The sequence below is a fragment of the Ictalurus furcatus genome, chromosome 13, assembly GCF_023375685.1.
Source record: "Ictalurus furcatus strain D&B chromosome 13, Billie_1.0, whole genome shotgun sequence".
NCBI classification, from domain to species: Eukaryota; Metazoa; Chordata; class Actinopteri; order Siluriformes; family Ictaluridae; genus Ictalurus; species Ictalurus furcatus.
Window position 1 is genome coordinate 8714457 of NC_071267.1, and position 22086 is coordinate 8736542.

The window sequence follows — 22086 nt, forward strand, 5'->3', positions numbered from 1 at the left end:
TATATATATATATATAAAGTCTGAGACCCAATTTGAATTGCTGGGATTCTTTTAAACATAAGGTTTTTAGAATTTTGAACTATTTCAAACAAAAAAAAGTAAATGCTATTCAATATCTTGAATATTTAATATTCAAGATTCGGCACTATTTCTGTGTAAGCAAATTTGTGATATTGACCCTGTTAACTGTCAGATTTCCCTAATGCATAATCTCTTCTATTGAAGCATTTGTTCAGACAAGACTTTGGTGTATTTGAATGAAAATGGATCCTAAGGTTTTGTACAAGCTTGTGGAGTCCATGCCAGCTCGAGTCCACAGTCTCATTTAAACCAAAAAGAGGACGTGCCAAAAACCAAAACTCTGAAATTCATGTAAATATTTCAAAGATTCTACTTTTCACTCGAGTTGTTGTCAGTAGTATAATTTGTAATAAAATCTGAATGCAAATCTGAAGCATTTTCATTAGCGCTCTCAGACTTTTGGACCCCCCTGTATATGAAATGACACCATGTTTACGTTACACTCTTAGAAATAAGGGTTGTACGACTGTCTCTCTGGGGAACAAAGTAGTTCCGTTTTATGGTCTAGAACCGATTGAAGAACCTATGAGGAACCGTTTACCTAAGAATGTAATACATGTTGGCAGTATTGTGAAAGCATTGTGAAGAATAGCTAACACACACACACCAATAGATTATATATATCTTATCTTGTACATAATACCCATAATGCACTTTACTCTGTTTTGTGTAATGACTAAAGTGATTAGCATCAATAATGCTGTGTCATGCTGTATAATCAGATAAAATCTGACTGGGAAATGATAATCTCCTCATAATAAGGTTACACTATGTTGATGCACTATATAACTATTATATGATGTTCTGTGATGCTCTACTACAATTTATTAGCCAAGCACAGAAAGTCGTTTCATTTATTCTTATGAAAATTTAGTTTAATGTGTAAACTAGTATATTGAATACACTTTAAGAGCTGCAAGGAAAATCTATCATTCTAATGATAACCCATTTAAAAAGCCTGTATAATCTCATATAAATTTAAATTTACTCCAGTTAGGAGTATTTGTCAGTGATGGGATTTAAAAAAAAAAAAATAAAAAAAAAAACCAACCCATTTCCTCATTAAAATATTATTCTGTAAAAACCTCATGATCTGTCAGAGTTTGAATGTTAATATCCTCGCACTATAGAAACACTAATAAAAGGGGACATATTTTGAATTGTTCGGCTCAGCAGGAACAAGATACAGGGCGACTATTTTGGGTGGGTGAAAACATGAAGTCCTGTATTAGATTTTCAATGACTCTGAGCCAAGGTCAGTAATCTTTGCGGCTCATGTATTCAGAAGCATGTGATCAGATGCTTTAGATGCTTTATTTGTTCCCTGTGCCTTAACACAACCTTCCGTGGCTGAATATCAAATCCTTTCCATGTACAGGACATTGGCGTGCAGAATGGACTACGAAAGACCCAACGTAGAAACAATAAAGTGTGTTGTGGTGGGAGACAACGCTGTAGGGAAGACTCGCCTCATTTGTGCCCGAGCCTGTAACACCACTTTGACCCAGTACCAGCTGCTGGCCACTCATGTCCCTACAGTCTGGGCTATTGATCAGTACCGAGTCTGCCAAGAGGTAAAGCTCCCGTGATCATTATACATATTAAACAAGAGTAAAGCAGGCGTGAAGAACTTGATGAAGGCGTTTGAATGTTTTTACCTGGGCAAAATCAGGCTGTGATGATTATGATAAATATGTTTGCACGCAGGTATTGGAGCGCTCCAGAGACGTGGTGGATGATGTCAGTGTGTCCCTCAGGCTGTGGGACACCTTCGGAGACCACCACAAAGACCGGCGCTTTGCCTACGGCAGGTAAGGCAAGCTAATTTTAACGATATGTAACTGTATACGCAGTGTTACTAGAAGACACCAGACAAAATCGGAAGTTAAATAAGATTTGCTCTGAAGACACAGCCGCAACTATTGATCCCTTCTGTAAATAAACATAAGAGCTTCAGTAAAATTGTTGCAGCGTCCTGCGCTCAGATCCTTTTCAGGTTTTAAACAAATATCAGACAGAAATCTGAAACCTTTCCCGAAAAGAGATATGAATATAACATGGCTCATGCATCCATCACAACCATTTGTAGAGCTTTGATTTAAGTCCGTATGACTTCCTGGGTTTTTTTTTTTCCATCACCTCCGGTGTTCTCATGTCTTTTTTTTTGTTTGTTTTGTTTTGTTTTTTGTTTTTGTTTTTTTTGCATTTTCAAACGAATGCGAGTAAAGTACATGTTCATACTGGTATGAGTTTGTATGAAACCTAGCACCTCATATTGAATCTGCATTACCTGTGAGGTAAATCATATTAGTATGCTCACTGCTGTACCCTCTAATTGACCCCACTTCTATTTCAAATGACATGAAGCTGAATTCTGAGCACTGTGTGATTTGTTAGTTCAAATAAGTTCTTTGGCAAACATTCAAAAAGCATCCTATAAACAAATATGACATTGCGCTCCCATCTATGAAGGTCTGAGCATATGAATATGGAATATAAATCCTCATATCAGTTTCAAATGGTAGAAATTACTTGAAATGCCTCTTAACAACAGTAAAAAGTACTTATCCTTTAGGGCACAAGTGTTATACTGATATTTCCCAGCAAAGTTTTTGTGTTCTTTGCAAGTGTGTGGCAGATGGTGCTTTACGGTTTGAAAGGCTTTTAGTCTTTCTTGCTTCTGACAGTTCTCAAAGTAGGCTCGTAAGAAAACAGGACAACAGCAGTCACGCTGCTTGAATGCTATGTCTGTTCGCTGAGAGCAAATTATAGAACGCTTCCTCCTTGATATGGTGCATCGGTCAGCAAATTCACACCAAAGCACACACATGCACACAGCGACCCTGGCCACACCATGCCGCTCTCTCTGTCCTTGGGCCAGTCGTCCTTCTAAACGGAATTACATGACCATTCTGTGGTGCCGTATCTCTTCTCCCCCGCTTTACAGGATCCTAAAAATAAAACAAAAGTGCTGAGGCTATAAACCATACAATCAGCCCAGTATGCACAAAGATACTAGGGCAGCCTCTTGGTGATCACTGGACCTCAACGTCCTTTATCCTTATTTATGTCGTTATGAGAGGAACTGTGGACTTTGAAGACGTACAGTATTTCAGGCTGTTGACATAGTGGAGTTGCCATATATTTAGTTTCCTTTTAGGATCACTTTCCTCTCGATGCCTCGTGCATGTACCTGCGAGGAGAAGTGAACCGAGAGGGAGCATCTCCTGAATGCTGATTGGTTTGGAGCTGAATTAGAAACGAGTAATGAGACACTGTGCTGTAAACCAAAAGGTCATGAATACAGTTTTTACATTTAAAAAAAAAACTGATTTTAGAAATACATATATGGGGCACTGCAAACTTATGACCTTGTAGGTAATGACCAATTTGTAATAGTATTTGTATAGGATTTGTATATTATTTGCAAACTCTTGGCAGACTGGTTAGCAAGCTGTGTGCTAATACGTGACAAGTACTGGAACATTCACGTAGTGTTTTTACCATAGGCTTTGGCTGGAGAATTTTGGTGTGATTCCTTAGCAAATTGACTGTAGTCAGTAGGTTAGCTACTCCAGATGTATTGACCTGATCAAGCTGACATGCGTTTTGGTGGTCTCTGACCCTCATGTTACTTCCTTTCCTACTAAATGCTTCCAGAGCAGTACGTTGATTATGACCAAGATTGGCACAGGATTGCACTGCATCGTTGATGGGTTATCAGCTCTTCTTTGGCCAGAGAGGCTGTGCTTTCAGTAGGCCATTGACTTCCCGGAAAGGTTTTAGCTCAGCAGATGTTATCTGAGCTGTGTAATATCCCATGTATAAAGCACACCCATGTATAGAGCTCCTTCCCGATCACTTCCCTTTGACATACAGTAGTGTTTAGCAAAGGTGTAAAAAGAGTCAAGAGACTAGATGAGGTGTCTTATTCCAAGATATCTTTCAAAGATTGTTTTGGTACAAATGAGGAGAAAACTAATAATATTACGATCTAATTTGTAAGGGCCACCAACAACTACGGAGCATTGTTCTGTGCCTGTTTTTGTTCATAGGGCACCTTAATGCGAGTCTGATCATGATCAAGTCTTCAAGTCCACTCGCTTCTTTATAACTTTCTGCATTTCCAGTCTGACTGTGTGGTGTGGTAGCTGCGTCCATCGCTTGCCCTGTCAGCGAGTGCTGCGCAATTCCTTTGGTGGACGATGACGAAGGGGTGATCATACGTTGTTCACTGTTCTTGTATGGTTGCCGGTGTTCCTCCTGTCAGCATAGACAGTGTACTAACCTCACTCCGAGAAGGTATGCCAGCCACGTGTCAGTATGTCTGCATGTCCTCCTTCTTGGTTTTTTTTTTTTCTTTCTCTTTTTTTTTTTCGTTTGTCATTTAGTTTCCCATGTTTGAATTGGTCCTCATTGAGGCGGCCAGCAAAAAGCATTGCCGAAGTTGTTCATTGCTGCATAAGACAGACGTCTTCAAGGACGTGGGTGTCAAGCAAAGGCAATCTTTTCACATCCTGTCAGAAGGTCATTGTCAAGCCTGAATCGAGCCTGCAGGCAGGTCCTTCGTCTGCATGCCAAACAAACATTGCAGGACTATGGTGTTGCTATGGACGCCGCTTGGCTCCTGTCATGTACAGCATACTTTGCTGCACATTTTGTTAGCATGCCGTGTTAAGTGGTGTCTTGCCTGTTTTAGTATGACACTGATTTATGGCTGAGCAGTTGCCAGAGCTACCTGTTTTTCATTTTCACATCCCAAGGTCTGACGTGGTGGTTCTCTGCTTTTCCATTGCCAACCCCAACTCCCTCTACCACGTGAAGACTATGTGGTACCTGGAGATCAAACACTTCTGCCCACGTACACCTGTTATTCTGGTTGGGTGTCAGCTTGACCTACGCTATGCAGACTTGGAGGCTGTCAACCGGGCTAGGCGGCCATTAGCAAGGTATTTGCTTATGTAATTATTCTTCAGATTTCTACTGCAATTCAAGTTTTTTTTTTCCCCCAGGATAATTTATAATTCTTATATTTCATGCCAAATTTGATTTGTTTTTTAAGGTAATGAGATGACGTGGCTTTTTCTAGCAAGATCTGTTTCACTTGCCTACTGTCAATGCATCATATTAAAGTATCTCATGTCTCGAAACAGGCCTATAAAACCAGGAGATATTTTGCCCCCAGAGAGAGGACGGGAAGTAGCCAAGGAGTTGGGGATTCCATACTATGAGACAAGTGTCTTTGATCAGTTTGGCATTAAAGACATCTTTGACAATGCTATCCGAGCTGCTCTCATCTCCAGACGCCATCTTCAGTTCTGGAAGTCCCATCTACGGAAGGTCCAGAAGCCCCTCTTGCAGGCACCGTTCCTCCCACCAAAAGCTCCCCCACCACTGATCAAGATCCCAGACTGTCCCCGGAACAACCAGGATAGCCCAAGGAAACTGCTGGAGAACCCCTTCTGTGCTGATGTCATGTTCATTGTTCAAGAACACTTCAATGTGTTTGCCCATAAGATCTACCTATCTACCTCATCCTCCAAGTTCTATGACCTGTTCCAGATGGACATCTCCGAGGAGTCCCAGTCGATGGTTGCGACGGAGCGTCACAGACGAGAACACCTGATGAGAACCCTCAGCCTGGACACAGATGAAGTCATGGCTGTGCTGCCTAACCTCTCACCTAGTTCCCTACGGCCTTCCAAGAGTGATGGGACTCTGAAGGTAATGAGCTTTAATGCCAAGCACCACCACAAACAGCTGTCCTTGGCATTTTGGTGCAAGGCCTTCCAGAACATCCACAAAGAAACTGTGGTTAACCCGGTAACGGGAACAGCGGCTGTCATGACTGTGGTGCAGATGGACAACTCCTTCCAGCTGGGTCCCTTCAGCGCAGTGCTGCGGTTCCTGTACACAGGAGAACTGAATGAAAGGGAGATGGACCTGATGAAGATTGCTCAGATTGCTGAGATCCTAGAAGTTTTTGACCTAAGAATGATGGTGGAGAATATCATGAACAAAGAAGGCTTTATGAATAAGGAAATCACAAAAGCATTTCATGTGAGAAAAGCCAACAGGATTAAGGAGTGTCTTGCCAAGGACACCTTCACAGGTAAAAGAAATGATTCCAATATAGATTAGTTTTATTGTCTGCAGCATCGTATAAGAAATAGAAAGATCACTATCTGTGCTGCAACATCTTGCCTAATCAATAACTTTATGTTAATCAATAATCATTTTATAGTAATCATTGATGTTGCAAGAGCTTTCGTTCATGGTCTTCTTTTGCCATTCTGGAAGATGTGGTGTTTAGGTTGGATGATGGCACCATCAATGCTCATAAGCCTTTGCTGATCTCCAGTTGTGATTGGATGGCTGCTCTGTTTGGAGGCTCGTTCATAGAGAGTGCGAACAATGAGGTGAGTGTGAAAACTAATGTCAGTGCACTCCTGGTTATGCACTCCTCCTTAAATTTTGTCCTTTGCATTGTGTGGCTGGGGGGGAAAAGCAGACCAGGTTTTCTTTCTAACAAGTGTAACCAGGCATCAGTTGGATACCTTGGAGTTTTCAGGCCTAGTTTTTTTTTCTTCTGCATGGTGCTGTGCTGGGTCAACATCACATACCACTTTACAATTGGGACAGCATTATTTTAGGGATGGCACTGTCCTACTTACCCTGAGTAAATACTGCACATTTTAATTAAAGAAGTATTTTCCTATGTATGTATGAATATGTATGTATGTATGTGTATAGATCTGTGTGTGTGTGTATAATATAATATATATACACACACACACATATACACACATATATGTGTGTGTGTGTGTATATATATATATAAATTATATATATATATATATATATATATATATAAATAATATAATATTGTTTTTGTTCCCTTTTGTTTTGGTTATATGTTCAAGGTTTTTGCTAAGAGACCTTTGTACAAAGATTTCCACCAGTGGCTTGTGTGTTTTCGAAAGGGTTGATTGATACAATGATATTTTTAGATAAGGTTATCATGCCATGAAAATGTGAAACTGTAACACCCCTAGCCTGAGGTCAGCCTGCCTTTAATTCCACTGACCTAGGACAGACAGAAGGACATCTTCTGAGTTTCTCTCATTTTACTAATACTCCTACACACCGTGTACTTTGTAGATATAATTACTCACTGTAGCCCATCTGTGATAAGATTGCTATGTGCAGTTTACGAGCCTCCCACAATCCCTCTGTAAGGAACCTCTATAGGACTAACCAAGGGTTATTTGGGTAGTAGACCAGTGGGTTGTTACGCACGGTGTATTTTTACTGACCACGTTATTAGACGCACCTACGTTGTTATTCCTCCTTGTGTAGGTGTACAATTCGAGAGCATAGCTCATCTTTGTCCCTGCATAGTGTGTGTTAATCGTCTTCTGCTGTCGGCTGGATATTTTTGGTTTTATACATTGGATTATTCTCAACCCATTAGTGACTTTGAGGTGTTTAAAAACCCTATTGGTGTCAATCTCGGTCTCATTGCTGTGCCGAATGATCCACCATGTAAAGAGTATTTGATCAGAGGTGGTTCTGTAATGGTGGTCATGTAGGCGTATGTGAACAGAGCACCGGTGATTATAGCGACACTGTAAAAAAAAAAAAAAAAATTAATCAGGGGGTGAGTAGATTGCATTAAAAATATCAATTTAGTAATCATGAATAAGTATTTTTAACTTATGAAATCATGATTCCACACTGTATGCACCATTGCATAAAATGGAGAAAGATGACTAATAATTATTGCAAGTAAACTTGTGGAAACAACAACAACGAGTCCAGAGATTAATTGCTAGTTTATTTTTCAGTCCAGCGTATATAAGTGCAGTCTTTTAATTATACAGTCTGACGTATGGCCAGAAATACTAACATAGAAACCTATGATTTTTGATATTTTTAATCAGTGTTTGTCCCACTGTCCCGCCATTGGTCTGCGACCTAATTTGTGCGCCTGTTCTGAGTTCATCCCTTGATTTGTTTGTCTTCACATACACTCATATATTCCTTTTGTCTCGTTTTTGAGACTTAGCTTTCCACAGTCCCTGGTGTTTAGTTCCAGTTTCACTTCCGTGTTTATACCATTGCCTGTTTTACTGTTTATGGTTATAGAGATGCCTTTGATTACCCTATATGCCTGTACTTTGATCCCTGCTATGGTTTATGACCGTGATTCCTGGATCTCCCTTAAAAAAAAAAAAAAAAAAAAGGAGCACTCCATCTAAAAATGAAATAAATATCTACGTCAGTGCAAGAATAGGTGAATATGCAATGAAATAATGTTGACAATTACCCCAAAGTAATGGGGTAAATAATTGTTTGAGTAGTTTAAGTTAATGTATTTGAGTAATAATAATAATAATAATAGTTAATATTTTTAGTTTCCTAGACTTTTTTCTACCCATTTTTATCCATAATTCGGTCTTTGCCAATTCCCAGCTAGCTCTCTATTATACAAAAGCTACCAACTGTGGTCTGTGATGGTTAACACGTGCTTCCTTAAAGATACGTGAAGGTAGCCAACTCCATCTTTTCAAACTGCTGCTCCAGCCACATAACACACTCTGAGTAAAGAACTATCTACCCTCTTCCTCATGCATGATGCTCATTGGTTATCGGCTAGTGCTGCTGTGATTGACAGTGGAGAGAGGAATGCCATCCAAACCATATTTGGGGAGATTTTTATGGAGACACTACATTTTACAGAGTATAAGCTAAGTGTACCTTATAAAGTGTCTACTCGGTGTGTCTCCGTGTGTGTGTGTGTGTGTGTGTGTGTGTGTGTGTGTGTGTGCGCGTGTGCACCTGTGTTGCCAGGTCTCTTTTCCTAACACCAGCAGGGCGTGTATGCAGGCAGTGTTGGAGTATCTCTACACCAATCAGCTGTCACCCATGGCAGATTTGGACCCAATGGAATTAATTGCTCTGGCAAATAGACTGTGCCTTCCCCGCCTCATTGCCCTGACAGGTGACACACACACACACACACACACACACACACACACACACAGTACAAACTTGGATCTAACTATCATTTTGGTTCCTCTGTTCTGCGTTGCTTAGCAACAAGCAACGTCAAGGCTCTGGAAAAAAAGAGCCATTGCACAGACCATGGATTGTACGTTGTCTACTTAATGTCATCAAACGTCCATGTAAAACAGGAATACTGACAGTCTGACGTTGATCTAAGGCTCACATATAGGCAAAGGTTTTGTGGAGCGCTGCCTAGGCCTCTGTCAACAAAAATAATCCGTTTCCTGATTTAGCCTCGTCACTTCACGAACTGTTTCTAACGCCGTGCCAAAATGCTTTCGCACGCCGAGCTCTGTTTTAAAAGCCTTTCCTTCTCCAACAGAGCAATATGCTGTGAGCGAGCTGGTGAAAGCCTCTAGGGATGCCCAAGACATAGACGGCGAGGTTCTCAACTACCTGGAGTTTGCTCAGGTATTTATTATGCAAAATATTTCCACAAGTTCTTTTCTTACCATCGTATTGTGTTTATAACATGATGTACATTTGACATGTTTCCTTTTTCCTCACAGTTCCATAATGCCAACCAACTTACTGCTTGGTGCTTGCATCACATATGCACTCATTATAATAACATCTGTGCCAATTATCGCAAAGAGATCAAGTCTAAATCGCTAGGTAAGAGCATGACGATGAAACATGCAACACTGAACCTGACACTGAGCTAAATAATAGTAGGGAGATGGATATATACATGGTGTATAGATATTTACATTGCACGTGTATTTATTTATTTGGCTTCTGAGGCATATACATACAGTATGTACAGAATGTAGCTATGAAAAACCAATATGAATGCATTCATACTTTATTAATGCCATAAGGGAAACCATATACATTATGTCTGATACAATAGCCAAATAAGCATCTGTTTATATTAGTCTTGAAGACAGAAAATGTATACAAGTGGGTTGATTAACATTTAGGATTTTGAAATGATAAGCTTTTACCTGTGTGTGTGTGTGTGTGTGTGTGTGTGTGTGTATATATATATATATATATATATATATATATATACACACACACACACACACACACACACACACACACACACACACCACATCTACTGTGGTACCTTAACGTTTCCATAATTAAAACCTTTCTATTAAGTTTCTATTATTACAACGTTACTAAGACAGCCTGTAATTATTCCAATATCCTCAACCTCCACAGACCTGTTTGTAAGATATCAGTGTGTAGTATAGTGTACTACCTTTCTTGCCCTTGATGGCTCTCTGTCTGTCATGTGAGCAGAAAACCAAGAGTACTTTGAGAAGCATCGCTGGCCTCCGGTTTGGTACCTGAAGGAGGAAGATCACTACCAGCGGGTGAAGAAGGAGAGGGAGAAGGAAGACGTGGTCATGAACAAGCACCTCTCTCGCCGTCGCTGGTGTTTCTGGAGCACTTCTCCTGCGGTGGCATGAGAGAGAGAGAGAGAGAGAGAAAGAAAGAAAGTGAGAGAGAGAGATGGCACGTCCTTTCCTGCTAATGCACTGAAATCTTTTCTTTTGGACTTACACCCAGTAAGTCAAGCAGACGTCCAAACGGTTCAAAGCACAATCTACAATCATCTACAGAATACAGGCCATCAAATGTAGTAATGTTCAACCAATGAAAATAAATATATAATATTCTCTGGTTGTAGAGTTTGTAAGAAAAAAAAAAGAGGTGGTGGGGGAAGCTACACCTAGGCATAACTAATTCCTAATATTTCCCTTGATTTCTATTTCCTTCTAGTTCTAAGTACAAACGATTTCTGCAGCTTTTAACAGTGCTACATCGAAACGCTGCTAATAAACCACCACAAACTCGTAGCTGACTTTGCTTTTTCGTAGCTGAATCGGCGTTTGAGACTAATTACGATCGCTCTACGTGCATCGTGATTAAACTAAACTAGCGTCTCTAAAAATAAAATTTAAAAAAACGACGTGTACGACTGGAACACGCAGCGTGTGGCAGGATCCGTGCGTGCTGTACACGAAACAGCAGCTTCCTTTGACACCAGCCCTAATATAAAACATCAGGTACATCAATGCAGTCGCTTCTCCGCTGTATGTTACGAGAGCACGACGGCACCATTTATTTTTTATGTAGTGCCAGGGAACACTGTAGCTCATCTAGCTAGTCCTGTAATTCTGTGTAGACATTTAATGGTTGAATCAAACTCTTATTATTAGAAGGGCTTAGCACTACGGCTTAGTTCAGGGCTTACTTGAAACCAAGAAGCAAAACAATCAATAACCACCGATCGCATATATTCTCGTCCCCGTGATTGTGCTAGGTGTTACATGTAGGCTTACTAGAGTGGATTTGAACTTTATACTTTACACATCAAAGACGGTTCTAGTCACTAAAGGGTTAAGGAATTCCGAGGTGAATGTAAATGAGCAATAAGCTGAAACTGCGGGCTTTTGCTTTCAGGTGATTCTGTTGTGTGTGTGTGTGTGTGTGTGTGTGTGTGTAAGTAGTGTTGGCCACGATAGGCAGATAGATATGTACTCTATGTGGGTGTTTTGTATACGATGCACCACCTCATCATTACCATATCCTGATCCAGACAGGTCACATTGACACTGAGGGGGTAACTTAATACTTGAAAAATAAACTGCTTCTGTCTTTAGCCATGTAGACTTGTCTTTGGTTCAGTACAAATATAAAGTAGTTGATGCTCACTGGTGATTGTTCTTTTTCTGGCAGATTAAGTGTTCATTGTTATTATTAGCTGCTGCAAACCAAGTGGCTGGTTCATTTGGTACTTGGCCTTTTTGATTTCGCTCTTCTTCATCACCCGTAATGCTGGCTGTTTTTATTTATGTATTTATTTCTTTTCTAAACAGAATATTGTTCGGTGAATTACAATAAATGATCGATTTACTTACGCAGAGTGCTGTGTTTGTTTTCTGTCACTGGGGGAAATATATCTTATATCACAGTGCTGTCGAATTCTCAAATGTGACCGAGCAGCTACAAAGCACTCGTTCTAATGCGTTATCGTTTCTATGGTAACACATTCTATAGAAACACATAATCTAAGACTACTACGAAACGTGTGGGTTTTTTTTTTTTTTTTTTTAATGTGGTGTTATTTGACAAAAACGTCTAATCGCTGATATTGTGAAGCTTTCAGTAAGGATTTACTGTACTTTCCGTTTTGTTTTGTTTTTTTTGTCATATTAGAGACAAATATGAATGATAACAGACGCTAACTTGTCTTATGGACATTCCACAGTATTAAAAGTAGCTATAAACGGATAAAAAGCTAATTTAATATAAGAGGAATAAAACATCTTGGAACATGCTGTTCAATTCTAAAAACCTGCCGTGTTTTATTCCTTACTGATCCAAGCTTCTCCGACGCTAGAAAAATGGCTCCTGGGAAGTACAAGCCTCTGAGTGCATCATGGAGGGTGAGCATGCATATGTGTTCAAGTATGAATTATGTGTTTAAATTATTTTTTTAAATTATTATCTCTACTGGGGTTTTCTCATGGTCTTTCGATACATTTCGTTATATTTTAGAATTACGAGGACTGAGGAGATTTTTGCTGATACTCACTTAAAATGTAGAAAAATCTTTGGGCGTTTTTCTTTCTTAAAAATGAGTTGTTGTTGGTGGTGGTGGTTTTTAGTTAGGTCACGTCGTAGCTGGTTAGTTGTAATGTCCTGGTCTGTGTAATAATTATCAGGTCAATTAATTTAAGATAAAGTTAAAACAATAGTAAAACAATAACAGTGAAAGATGTTCATTTTCGAACCACTACTGTGCTGCAAAGCAAAGCTCAAGGGGTTCATTTAAGTTACGCAAACTCTTAGAAGGTAAAGTATTTGCTATGCTGTGTATATTATTACAGTATTATTACCCTTTTTTTAAAAAAATTATTATTATTTTAAGATTATACTAAGCCAACCTGGAATTCAGACATTTTTCGAATTGTTCCAGTGAAGCGATGATCCTACGTAGACAACTGAGATGTTTAAAATGGCTACCGTTCTAAAAAACCATACCAAAATTCAAAAACAATGTAAGTTCTTACTAAATCATGGACACTTGCATTTAGATATTCACACGGGAAATTTTTATGCACTGGTTCATATCAGACTGCACCATTAATAATGCATGTCTCAAGGTTGCTACAAGTTCCAGTGGAGCTGACCTAGAAAAGTGCGGCCTTGGTGACCACACCTTTTATTCTTAGCTGCCCTTCAGAACTTTCCTGTCTGTCAAGCCGAGAGCAATGGGCTCGGTTTCATACACTTACTCCGTCCTCAGAGCTTATTATAATTATAAAAATGTATATTCCCTATACATGTAGAACTCTTTGTAGTTTTTTTTTGTTATATCATTGGATATTTTCTGTAATGACGGACCAGTTGTCAGGAGCCCCTTCCTGGTGGTAAATGTTTTTCTTATTTTGTTCCTAAAGACAGGTTTTATAAATGTTTTTATTCAATCCAGATTAAAGGCATACAGTGGATATATATTAAAAAAAAAGTCTACACACCCCTGTTAAAATGGACAAAGATAAAACCCCACCAAATTTGGCGCGGTATCTCTAGCCACCAGATTGTACCGAGTAGCACAAAATTCCATCAAAAATATTCATGTAAACACAGTTGTTTATGTCTTAAGGGAATGTAAACAGTTGGGGGGGGAAATCGGAGGTGTGCCAATACAGTATATTGGATCTGTGCATCAGGTCTTAAAGTGACAGCAGTCTAATAAACCTGCTGCTCTCTGTGTGATTGATGTTCATCGAACAACAAAAGACACAGAGAAAATCACTCACTCACTCATTTGACTTCATAAGAATCAGTGTATATGTCATGCAGTGAAGTCTATTTTATTTTACATTTAATTGCTTTATTCAATTTCCGTAGTATTTCTTACTTCAGTGCTACTGATAGACCTTCCTGAGAAAACGTATCGTTATCGTGAAATAAGATCGTAGTCATATCGCCCACCCTTAAACATTAGCGTTTAGTGATTCCAGTCTTGAATTTCATGTCAAATATGAAATGTACTTCTTAATGAAGTAAATATCATAAACCATGATGAGTTTGTTGATTCATAGACAGATTAAAAGCAGTAATAAAGCATGAAGCTTGTTCTTATGACCTGCTGCTAAATGTAACTCTCTCTCTCTCTCTCTCTCTCTCTCTCTCTCTCTCTCTCTCTCTCAGACTATATAACTATGGGGGAGACGCAGCAAATCACTGAAATGTCAACTCGAACTGGAGGACACAGTGTAATGTGATACAATAACAAAACAGCTTCATTTGTATTCTCATACACTTGTAATATAATAAAAGTTCTACATATACCTCTACATCCTTTTTTCTTTGAAACCATTTTTTGATAGGAAACTAGTTGAGGTGCTGATGACGTGAAATCAAAATTTTAAATGGCAATGCCAAGATGTATTAGTGGTATTTTCTGTTACATTTATGTTGCCATTGGTTAGTGAAGGTTAAAATATTAATTTAACAGCTCAGCTCAGCACAGGACCTGATTTGGACTCAACCATTAAGGACTCGGACTTGAGTCCAACTCGGCCCCTTTTGGACTCGGACTCAATTGGTTAAAGACTTGGTCTCGACTCGAACTCCACAAAGGTGAACTCGGACCCAACACTAGTAGCAGTAGAATGCTAAATACTTTGGTGTCATATCATTATTTTACAGTAAAAAATCATTTTAAGAATCATTTTACAAATTGTGTGATATGTCACCCCCTGGTGGACAGATGATATTAAACCATGTTTAGTTTTTAAAGTTTTGTTTGTTTGTTTTTTTCCAGTTGTCTTGGCATCAAAAGCTTGACCACTCTCACTGAAATACAATATACAAATCAAAATCCTACACACACTTACTCACCAATACAGTGTGCAGGGGCGTAGCCAAACCTTTTACAGTAGGGTGGCCAGGTTAGACCCAGTGCCTTTACTGGGCTGGCAATCTAGAATGGGACAAAATAATCATCTGTATCCATAGAAAATGACATCATGTGGCTACCTCAATGTGTGTATGGCCTGAGTTGGATCTCCATTAGACATTAAAGGCACACACATAACTTTTATTTACTATTTAAAAAAAATCATAGCTAACATAACATTAGGCTACATCTGAAGTTCATTTTAAAGTACACTCATGTTACAAATTCATTATCATTATTATTATCCAACTAATATGATCAGTGTAGCCGAATAGTTTGCTTCTGTGTTAGCTAGCTACGCTTGCTGGTTCCTGTACAATATTACACTCACTGGCAATCCTGTCTGACTGGGGTGGCCAGAAGGGTGGCCATACTTCACAATAGTCTGGAACTGGCCCCTTAGCTATGCCCATGACAGTGTGTATGTGATGGTGTCATTGGTGAATACATAAACTATGAAATTGCACAGAATGGATTCTTTTTCCTCTACCTCATGCTCTATTTCTGTATCTCCATTTCTCTCTGTGTAAAGAATTTTGCACACACGAAAACAGTGTACAGAGTTTGTAATGAGAGTGAGCTCCAGTGAACTGTGTTTAGAGTTTTATCCCAGTGACTCAAGGAAACGAGCGGTGAGAAACAGTTCCAGGATGCAACAACAGTCTGTAAGTAATCACAGAAAACTGTAATTAGTTCTGTAAGAGATTTAACTGCCAAGCTCGTGTTGTTTTGTAGCCCCCTGTCGCCCTCTGGTGGCGAGATGTTAACCTGCATCAGACAGACAGACAGACAGACAGATAGATAGATAATAAATAGTAAGATACTGATACTATTAATAGTAGATACTGTTAATAGACAGAAAGATAGATTAATTAGAGTACTGTGCTAGAGGCAAATATGCTTTCAATTATAATGAAAAGTAAATTGTTCTATCTACCTATCGATCTATCACATTATTTTTGAAGGCATCTTTATGGAACGATAGATAGATTTAATGATTGATTGATTAAGTAATAGAGTGCTTTTAATGGACACTGTTTATTGCCCTTTATAGTCAATAGATGGATGGATGGATAGATAGAGTGTAGAAAGTCTACACCCTCCTGTTAAAATGGCAGGTTTTTGTGATGTAAAAAAAAAAAAAAAAAAAGAAACCAAGATCAATCATATCACAACCTTTTCTACCTTTATTGTGAATTTTTAATCTATTAATTAAAGTGAAAAACAATAAGAATCATTTTAGGGGAAAACGATTACAAAGTAAAAGTGTACACACCCCTAAACAAACACTTAGTTGAAGCACCTTTAGATTTGATCACAGCATTCAATCATTTTGGGTGAGTCAATCAGCTTGGCACGTCTTGACTTAGCAGTATTTTGCCAGAACTCTGTCAGGTTGGCTTGGCATCTCCTGTGCACAGCTCTCCTCAGATCACCCCACAGATTTTTGATTGGATTTAGGTCTGGACTCTGGCTGGGCCATTCCAAAACCATGATCTTGTCTTGGTGAAGCCATTCCTTTGTTGATGTGTAGGTGAAATTCCTCTGTATTTTAATTGTTTTAGCAGACGTCTTCAGGTTTTGCACCAAAATCGACTGCTATTTGGAGCTATTTATTATTCCCTCCACGCAGATTTAAGAAAAGAAAACAGATCCAGCTGAAGAAGAACAGCCCCAACGTATGATGCTGCCACCACCGTGCTTCCCCATGGGGATGGTGTTCTTTTGGTGATGTGCTTTGTTTTTTGTGCTAAACCTATCTTTTGGTATTATGGCCAACAAGTTCTACTTTATGCTCATCAGACCATAACACATTACTCCACATGGTTTTGGGAGATTGAGCGTATTTCTAAATAAAATTTTGATTTAATTAAAGGCTTCTGTCTTGCCATCGTACCCCATAGCCCAGATATACTGTATGAAGAATTCAGGAGACTGTCGTGACATGTAGGGAGCAACTAGTACTTGCCAAAAATTGCTCCAATTAGTTCAATGTTGCTGTAGGCCTCTTGGCAGCCTCCCTGACCATTGTTCTCCTAAACTTCTCATCAATTTTAGAGGGACGTCCTGTTCTCAGTAGTGTCACTGTCGTGACGTATTTTCTCCACTTATTGATTATTGTCTTTACAGTGTTCCTTGGAATTTCTTTTCTAACCCTCTCCTGATTGATATTTTGCAACAGTGAGATCCCGTACCTGTTTTGTAAGCTCTTTCTGGCCCAGGGCTTTTCTAGTTGGATGTGACCAAGAAGATGTCGATAGGAAAATCCTATAGGAACAGCTGTACTTTATTTGGGGGTAATCAGTCACTTTAACTGATGGCAGGTGTATACTAATTAGTATTTAACATGAGTTTGAATGTGATTGGTTGATTCTGAACACTGCCACATTCCCAATTATAAAATCCCCCAATAAAAAAAAAAAACATTTCTAGGTGTTTATTGTTGTAATTTCACAATAAAGGTGCAAAAGGTTCTGACATGATTGAACTTTTTTTACATCACAAAAACCTGCCACTTTAACAGGAGTGTGTAGATTTTTATATTCACTGTAGATAGATAGATTGATAGATAGACAGACAGACAGACAGATAGATACATAGATAGATAGATAGATAGATCGATAGACAGACAGACAGACAGATAGACAGATAGATACATAGATAGATACATAGATAGATACAGTGAAGGAAAAAAGTATTTGATCCCCTGCTGATTTTGTACGTTTGCCCACTGACAAAGAAATGATCATTCTATAATTTTAATGGTAGATTTATTTGAACAGTGAGAGACAGAATAACAACAAAAAAATCCAGAAAAACGCATGTCAAAAATGTTATAAATTGATTTGCATTTTAATGAGGGAAATAAGTATTTGACCCCTCTGCAAAACATGACTTAGTACTTGGTGGCAAAACCCTTGTTGGCAATCACAGAGGTCAGACGTTTCTTGTAGTTGGCCACCAGGTTTGCACACATCTCAGGAGGGATTTTGTCCCACTCCTCTTTGCAGATCTTCTCCAAGTCATTAAGGTTTCGAGGCTGACGTTTGGCAGCTCGAACCTTCAGCTCCCTCCACAGATTTTCTATGGGATTAAGGTCTGGAGACTGGCTAGGCCACTCCAGGACCTTAATGTGCTTCTTCTTGAGCCACTCCTTTGTTGCCTTGGCCATGTGTTTTGGGTCATTGTCATGCTGGAATACCCATCCATGACCCATTTTCAATGCTCTGTCTGAGGGAAGGAGGTTCTCACCCAAGATTTGACGGTACATGGCCCCGTCCATCGTCCCTTTGATGTGGTGAAGTTGTCCTGTCCCCTTAGCAGAAAAACACCCCCAAAGCATAATGTTTCCACCTCCATGTTTGACGGTGGGGATGGTGTTCTTGGGGTCGTAGGCAGCATTCCTCCTCCTCCAAACACAGCGAGTTGAGTTGATGCCAAAGAGCTCCATTTTGGTCTCATCTGACCACAACACTTTCACCCAGTTGTCCTCTGAATCATTCAGATGTTCATTGGCAAACTTCAGACGGGCATGTATATGTGCTTTCTGGAGCAGGGGGACCTTGCGGGCGCTGCAGGATTTCAGTCCTTCACGGCGTAGTGTGTTACCAATTGTTTTCTTGGTGACTATGGTCCCAGCTGCCTTGAGATCATTGACAAGATCCTCCTGTGTAGTTCTGGGCTGATTCCTCACTGTTCTCATGATCATTGCAACTCCACGAGGTGAGATCTTGCATGGAGCCCCAGGCCGAGGGAGATTGACAGTTCTTTTGTGTTTCTTCCATTTGCGAATAATCGCACCAACTGTTGTCACCTTCTCACCAAGCTGCTTGGCAATGGTCTTGTAGCCCATTCCAGACTTGTGTAGGTCTACAATCTTGTCCCTGACATCCTTGGAGAGCTCTTTGGTCTTGGCCATGGTGGAGAGTTTGGAATCTGATTGATTGATTGCTTCTGTGGACAGGTGTCTTTTATACAGGTAACGAGCTGAGATTAGGAGCACTCCCTTTAAGAGTGTGCTCCTAATCTCAGCTCGTTACCTGTATAAAAGACACCTGGGAGCCAGAAATCTTTCTGATTGTGAGGGGGTCAAATACTTATTTCCCTCATTAAAATGCAAATCAATTTATAACATTTTTGACATGCGTTTTTCTGGATTTTCTTGTTGTTATTCTGTCTCTCACTGTTCAAATAAACCTACCATTAAAATTATAGACTGATCATTTCTTTGTCAGTCGGAAAACGTACAAAATCAGCAGGGGATCAAATACTTTTTTCCCTCACTGTAGATAGATAGATAGATCGATAGATAGACAGATAGATAGATAGATAGATAGATAGATAGACAGACAGACAGACAGACAGACAGACAGATAGATAGATAGATAGATAGATAGATAGTACTGTACAAAAGGAAGAAATACTTACAGGAACCACAATCAAAAGGGAATCCATCCTCTTCTGGGTGGTACCAGATAGTGGGAGTAAAGGCCATTACTCCTCCACAGCTGTACAATGTAAAGTCAAACAGTACTGAGTGTACTGAGAGGCGGTTCAGTCTTTTAATGATTACAGATGTTTTTAGCTTCAAATCCCCAGTGTGTCTTGGACATAAACTGTTTTTTAATAAGTACAATCTTTAGGGTATCTATAAGGGAGCATCCACAGTAATCTTAAGTCTGTCTATGTGGCACTGAGCATCTAAAGCTCTCTAAATATTAGCCTGATTTATTCAGCTGACAACAGTTTCACCATAACATTTTATGATAAAAGTCAGTTCCAGTATTAAGGATGCAGTCAATGCCTCTCAATCCATCCTGTGTTTGGACATGACTCATTGGTAATTGGAATTTATTAAAAATGAGACCAAAGTCCATGTTGTATGGAAATGAAGGTTTGTGTTATGAAAAGCAAGACTTCCTCCCTATTGATTGCCTGGGAAATAAAGGTTGATTGGGATTTAGAAGTCCAGTCCAAAACTTAAATGATAAAGCTTGCGGTTCACTGTGACTTTATCTGTTTAGACTTCATTCCCAGCGCGATACTGCCATCTGTGAGTCATTAGAGGAAAGCATGAAGCAAGTCCAATTGTTGTTTATGGACTGACGTCCTGTGGCTTTGATGAGCAACAAGTAAAGACATGAAATAAAGTGTGAACAAAAACTCAGAAGGTTTCCGGGATATTATAGTGCTGATCATTGCCGAGACTTGTAACATTCAAGAAAGAAGTATAAGAAAAAAAAATTGACTCACATAAAATAAGCTAATATATATATATATATATATATATATATATATATATATATATATATATATATATATATTTTGTTTCAACATTCTATTTAGACTTAATTTGCTGAACACATGCTACAATTTCTCTAAAATTGCTCTCCCTGACAGTTTCTGTGCTGCATCTTTCCTTCAAAGAATGAGACTACAGATGGTTTAAATCACTTATTACAGTCATTACTACAGTCATTTGTATTTAGTTTACTTAGTCTGCATAAACAACTGAGAACAAATCAGTTATATGTAGGTTTTAGGAAAAGGGAGAGTTGTTCTCATCGTTATTTCTCTTTACGTGATGCATCATATCAGACTTTAATACTATATGTAAACATGTACTTGTAGTACAAGTAAACATTCCAGTAAAATAGGTGCTAGAAATACAGTTATAACAAACATCTTCAGTGAAATAATTAAGAAAAGCATCAGATTAATTTTACCATGCAATGTCATTTTTCTGGAATCTTCAGTACTAATGGTTCGATTTTTATTCATTTGTGCAACAAAAAAAAAGAAGAAGCAATTTTCCACATTAAGCATCCAATTTATTATGTACTACAGTTTGTATATTTATACATATAAATACATATAACACGTGTAAACTAAGTGACAACCAAAAACAGCTCAAAATGTATTTCGATATATAGTACAAAAATTCCCCAAATGCTCTATAATACTATTAATACCACTTTAATTCATAACCGTTATCCTTCGTGTACTACAACCCCCAATTCCGAAAAAGTTGGGACAGTATGGAAAATGCTAATAAAAACAAAGAGGAGTGATTTGTAAAAGTACTTTGGCTTGTATTTAAACAAAAAACTTATAAGGACAAAGTATTTGATGTTTTACCTAATCAACTACATAGATTTTTGAAGATAAACATTTATTTTGAAATTGATGCATGCGACACGTTCCTACAAAGTTGGGACAGGGGTAATTTAGGACTAATAGCGTAGTGACAAGTTGAAATAAGAAGGTGATGTGAAACAGGTGAGGGAATCGTCTAATCATGGCATATAAGGAACCTCCAAAAAAAGGTCTAGTCCTTCAAGAGCAAGGATGGGTCGAGGCTCGCTAATCTGCCAACAGATGCGTCAGTGAATAATCCAACACTTTGAGAACAACGTTCCCCAAAGACAAATCGGTAGGATGTTGGGCATTTCATCTTCTACAGTGCACAATATAATTAAAAGATTCAAGGAATCCGGTCAAATCTCTGTGCGTAAAGGGGAAGGCCGAAAATCACTTCTGAATGTGCGTGATCTCCGATCCCTCAGACGTCACTGTCTTAAAAACCGTCATGAGTCTGTAAATGGAGATCCTGACATTGGCTCGGGAATACTTTGGTAAACTTTTGTCAGTCAACACCATTCGCCGCTGCATCCACAGATGTAAGTTAAGGCTTCACTATGCAAAGCAGAAGCCATTCATCAACACTGTCCAGAAGCTCCGCCCACTTCTCTGGGCTCGGTCTCATCTGAGATGAACAGTAGCACAGTGGAATCGTGTTTTTGTGGTCTGATGAGTGAACATTTCAAATAGTTTTTGGACAAAACCGCCGTTGTGTTCACCGGGCCAAAGAGGAAAAGGACGATCCAAGCTGTTATCAGCGTCAGGTCCAAAAGCCAGCGTCTGTCATGGTATGGGGGTGTGTCAGTGCCCATGTCATGGGTAACTTGCACATCTGTGAGGGCATCATTAATGCACACATTTTGGAG

The 22086-nt window shown here is 39.1% G+C and overlaps 1 protein-coding gene and 2 long non-coding RNA genes across 7 annotated transcripts; 2 read left to right on the forward strand and 1 right to left on the reverse strand.

Moving 5' to 3' along the window:
* Positions 1-1376: 1376 nt before the first annotated feature.
* LOC128617125 (uncharacterized) lies at positions 1377-12142 on the reverse strand. 5 transcript variants are annotated; one of them, XR_008387522.1, is made up of 7 exons: positions 12027-12142; positions 10361-10557; positions 8246-9078; positions 7415-7709; positions 3188-3330; positions 1740-3032; positions 1377-1645 (listed from the first exon to the last, which is right to left on the reverse strand). It is a non-coding gene; the product is annotated as an uncharacterized LOC128617125 (long non-coding RNA). The 5 variants fall into 5 exon arrangements; XR_008387524.1 differs by lacking the exons at positions 1377-1645; positions 1740-3032; positions 3188-3330 and having other exon boundaries at positions 6943-7709; positions 8246-8338; positions 8923-9078; positions 12027-12141; XR_008387521.1 differs by lacking the exons at positions 1377-1645; positions 1740-3032; positions 3188-3330 and having other exon boundaries at positions 6938-7709.
* Positions 1452-10927, forward strand: rhobtb1 (Rho related BTB domain containing 1). Its single transcript, XM_053640130.1, has 9 exons — positions 1452-1655; positions 1789-1892; positions 4845-5030; positions 5235-6193; positions 6382-6500; positions 8935-9085; positions 9473-9561; positions 9660-9765; positions 10402-10927. The coding sequence occupies exons 1-9, from the start codon at positions 1452-1454 to the stop codon at positions 10569-10571; spliced, it is 2088 nt and encodes a 695-aa protein (XP_053496105.1). The 3' UTR covers positions 10572-10927.
* A 16-nt stretch (positions 12143-12158) lies between the features above and the next one.
* LOC128617124 (uncharacterized) lies at positions 12159-14568 on the forward strand. The gene is made up of 3 exons (XR_008387520.1): positions 12159-12273; positions 12494-12554; positions 14329-14568. It is a non-coding gene; the product is annotated as an uncharacterized LOC128617124 (long non-coding RNA).
* Positions 14569-22086: the final 7518 nt, after the last annotated feature.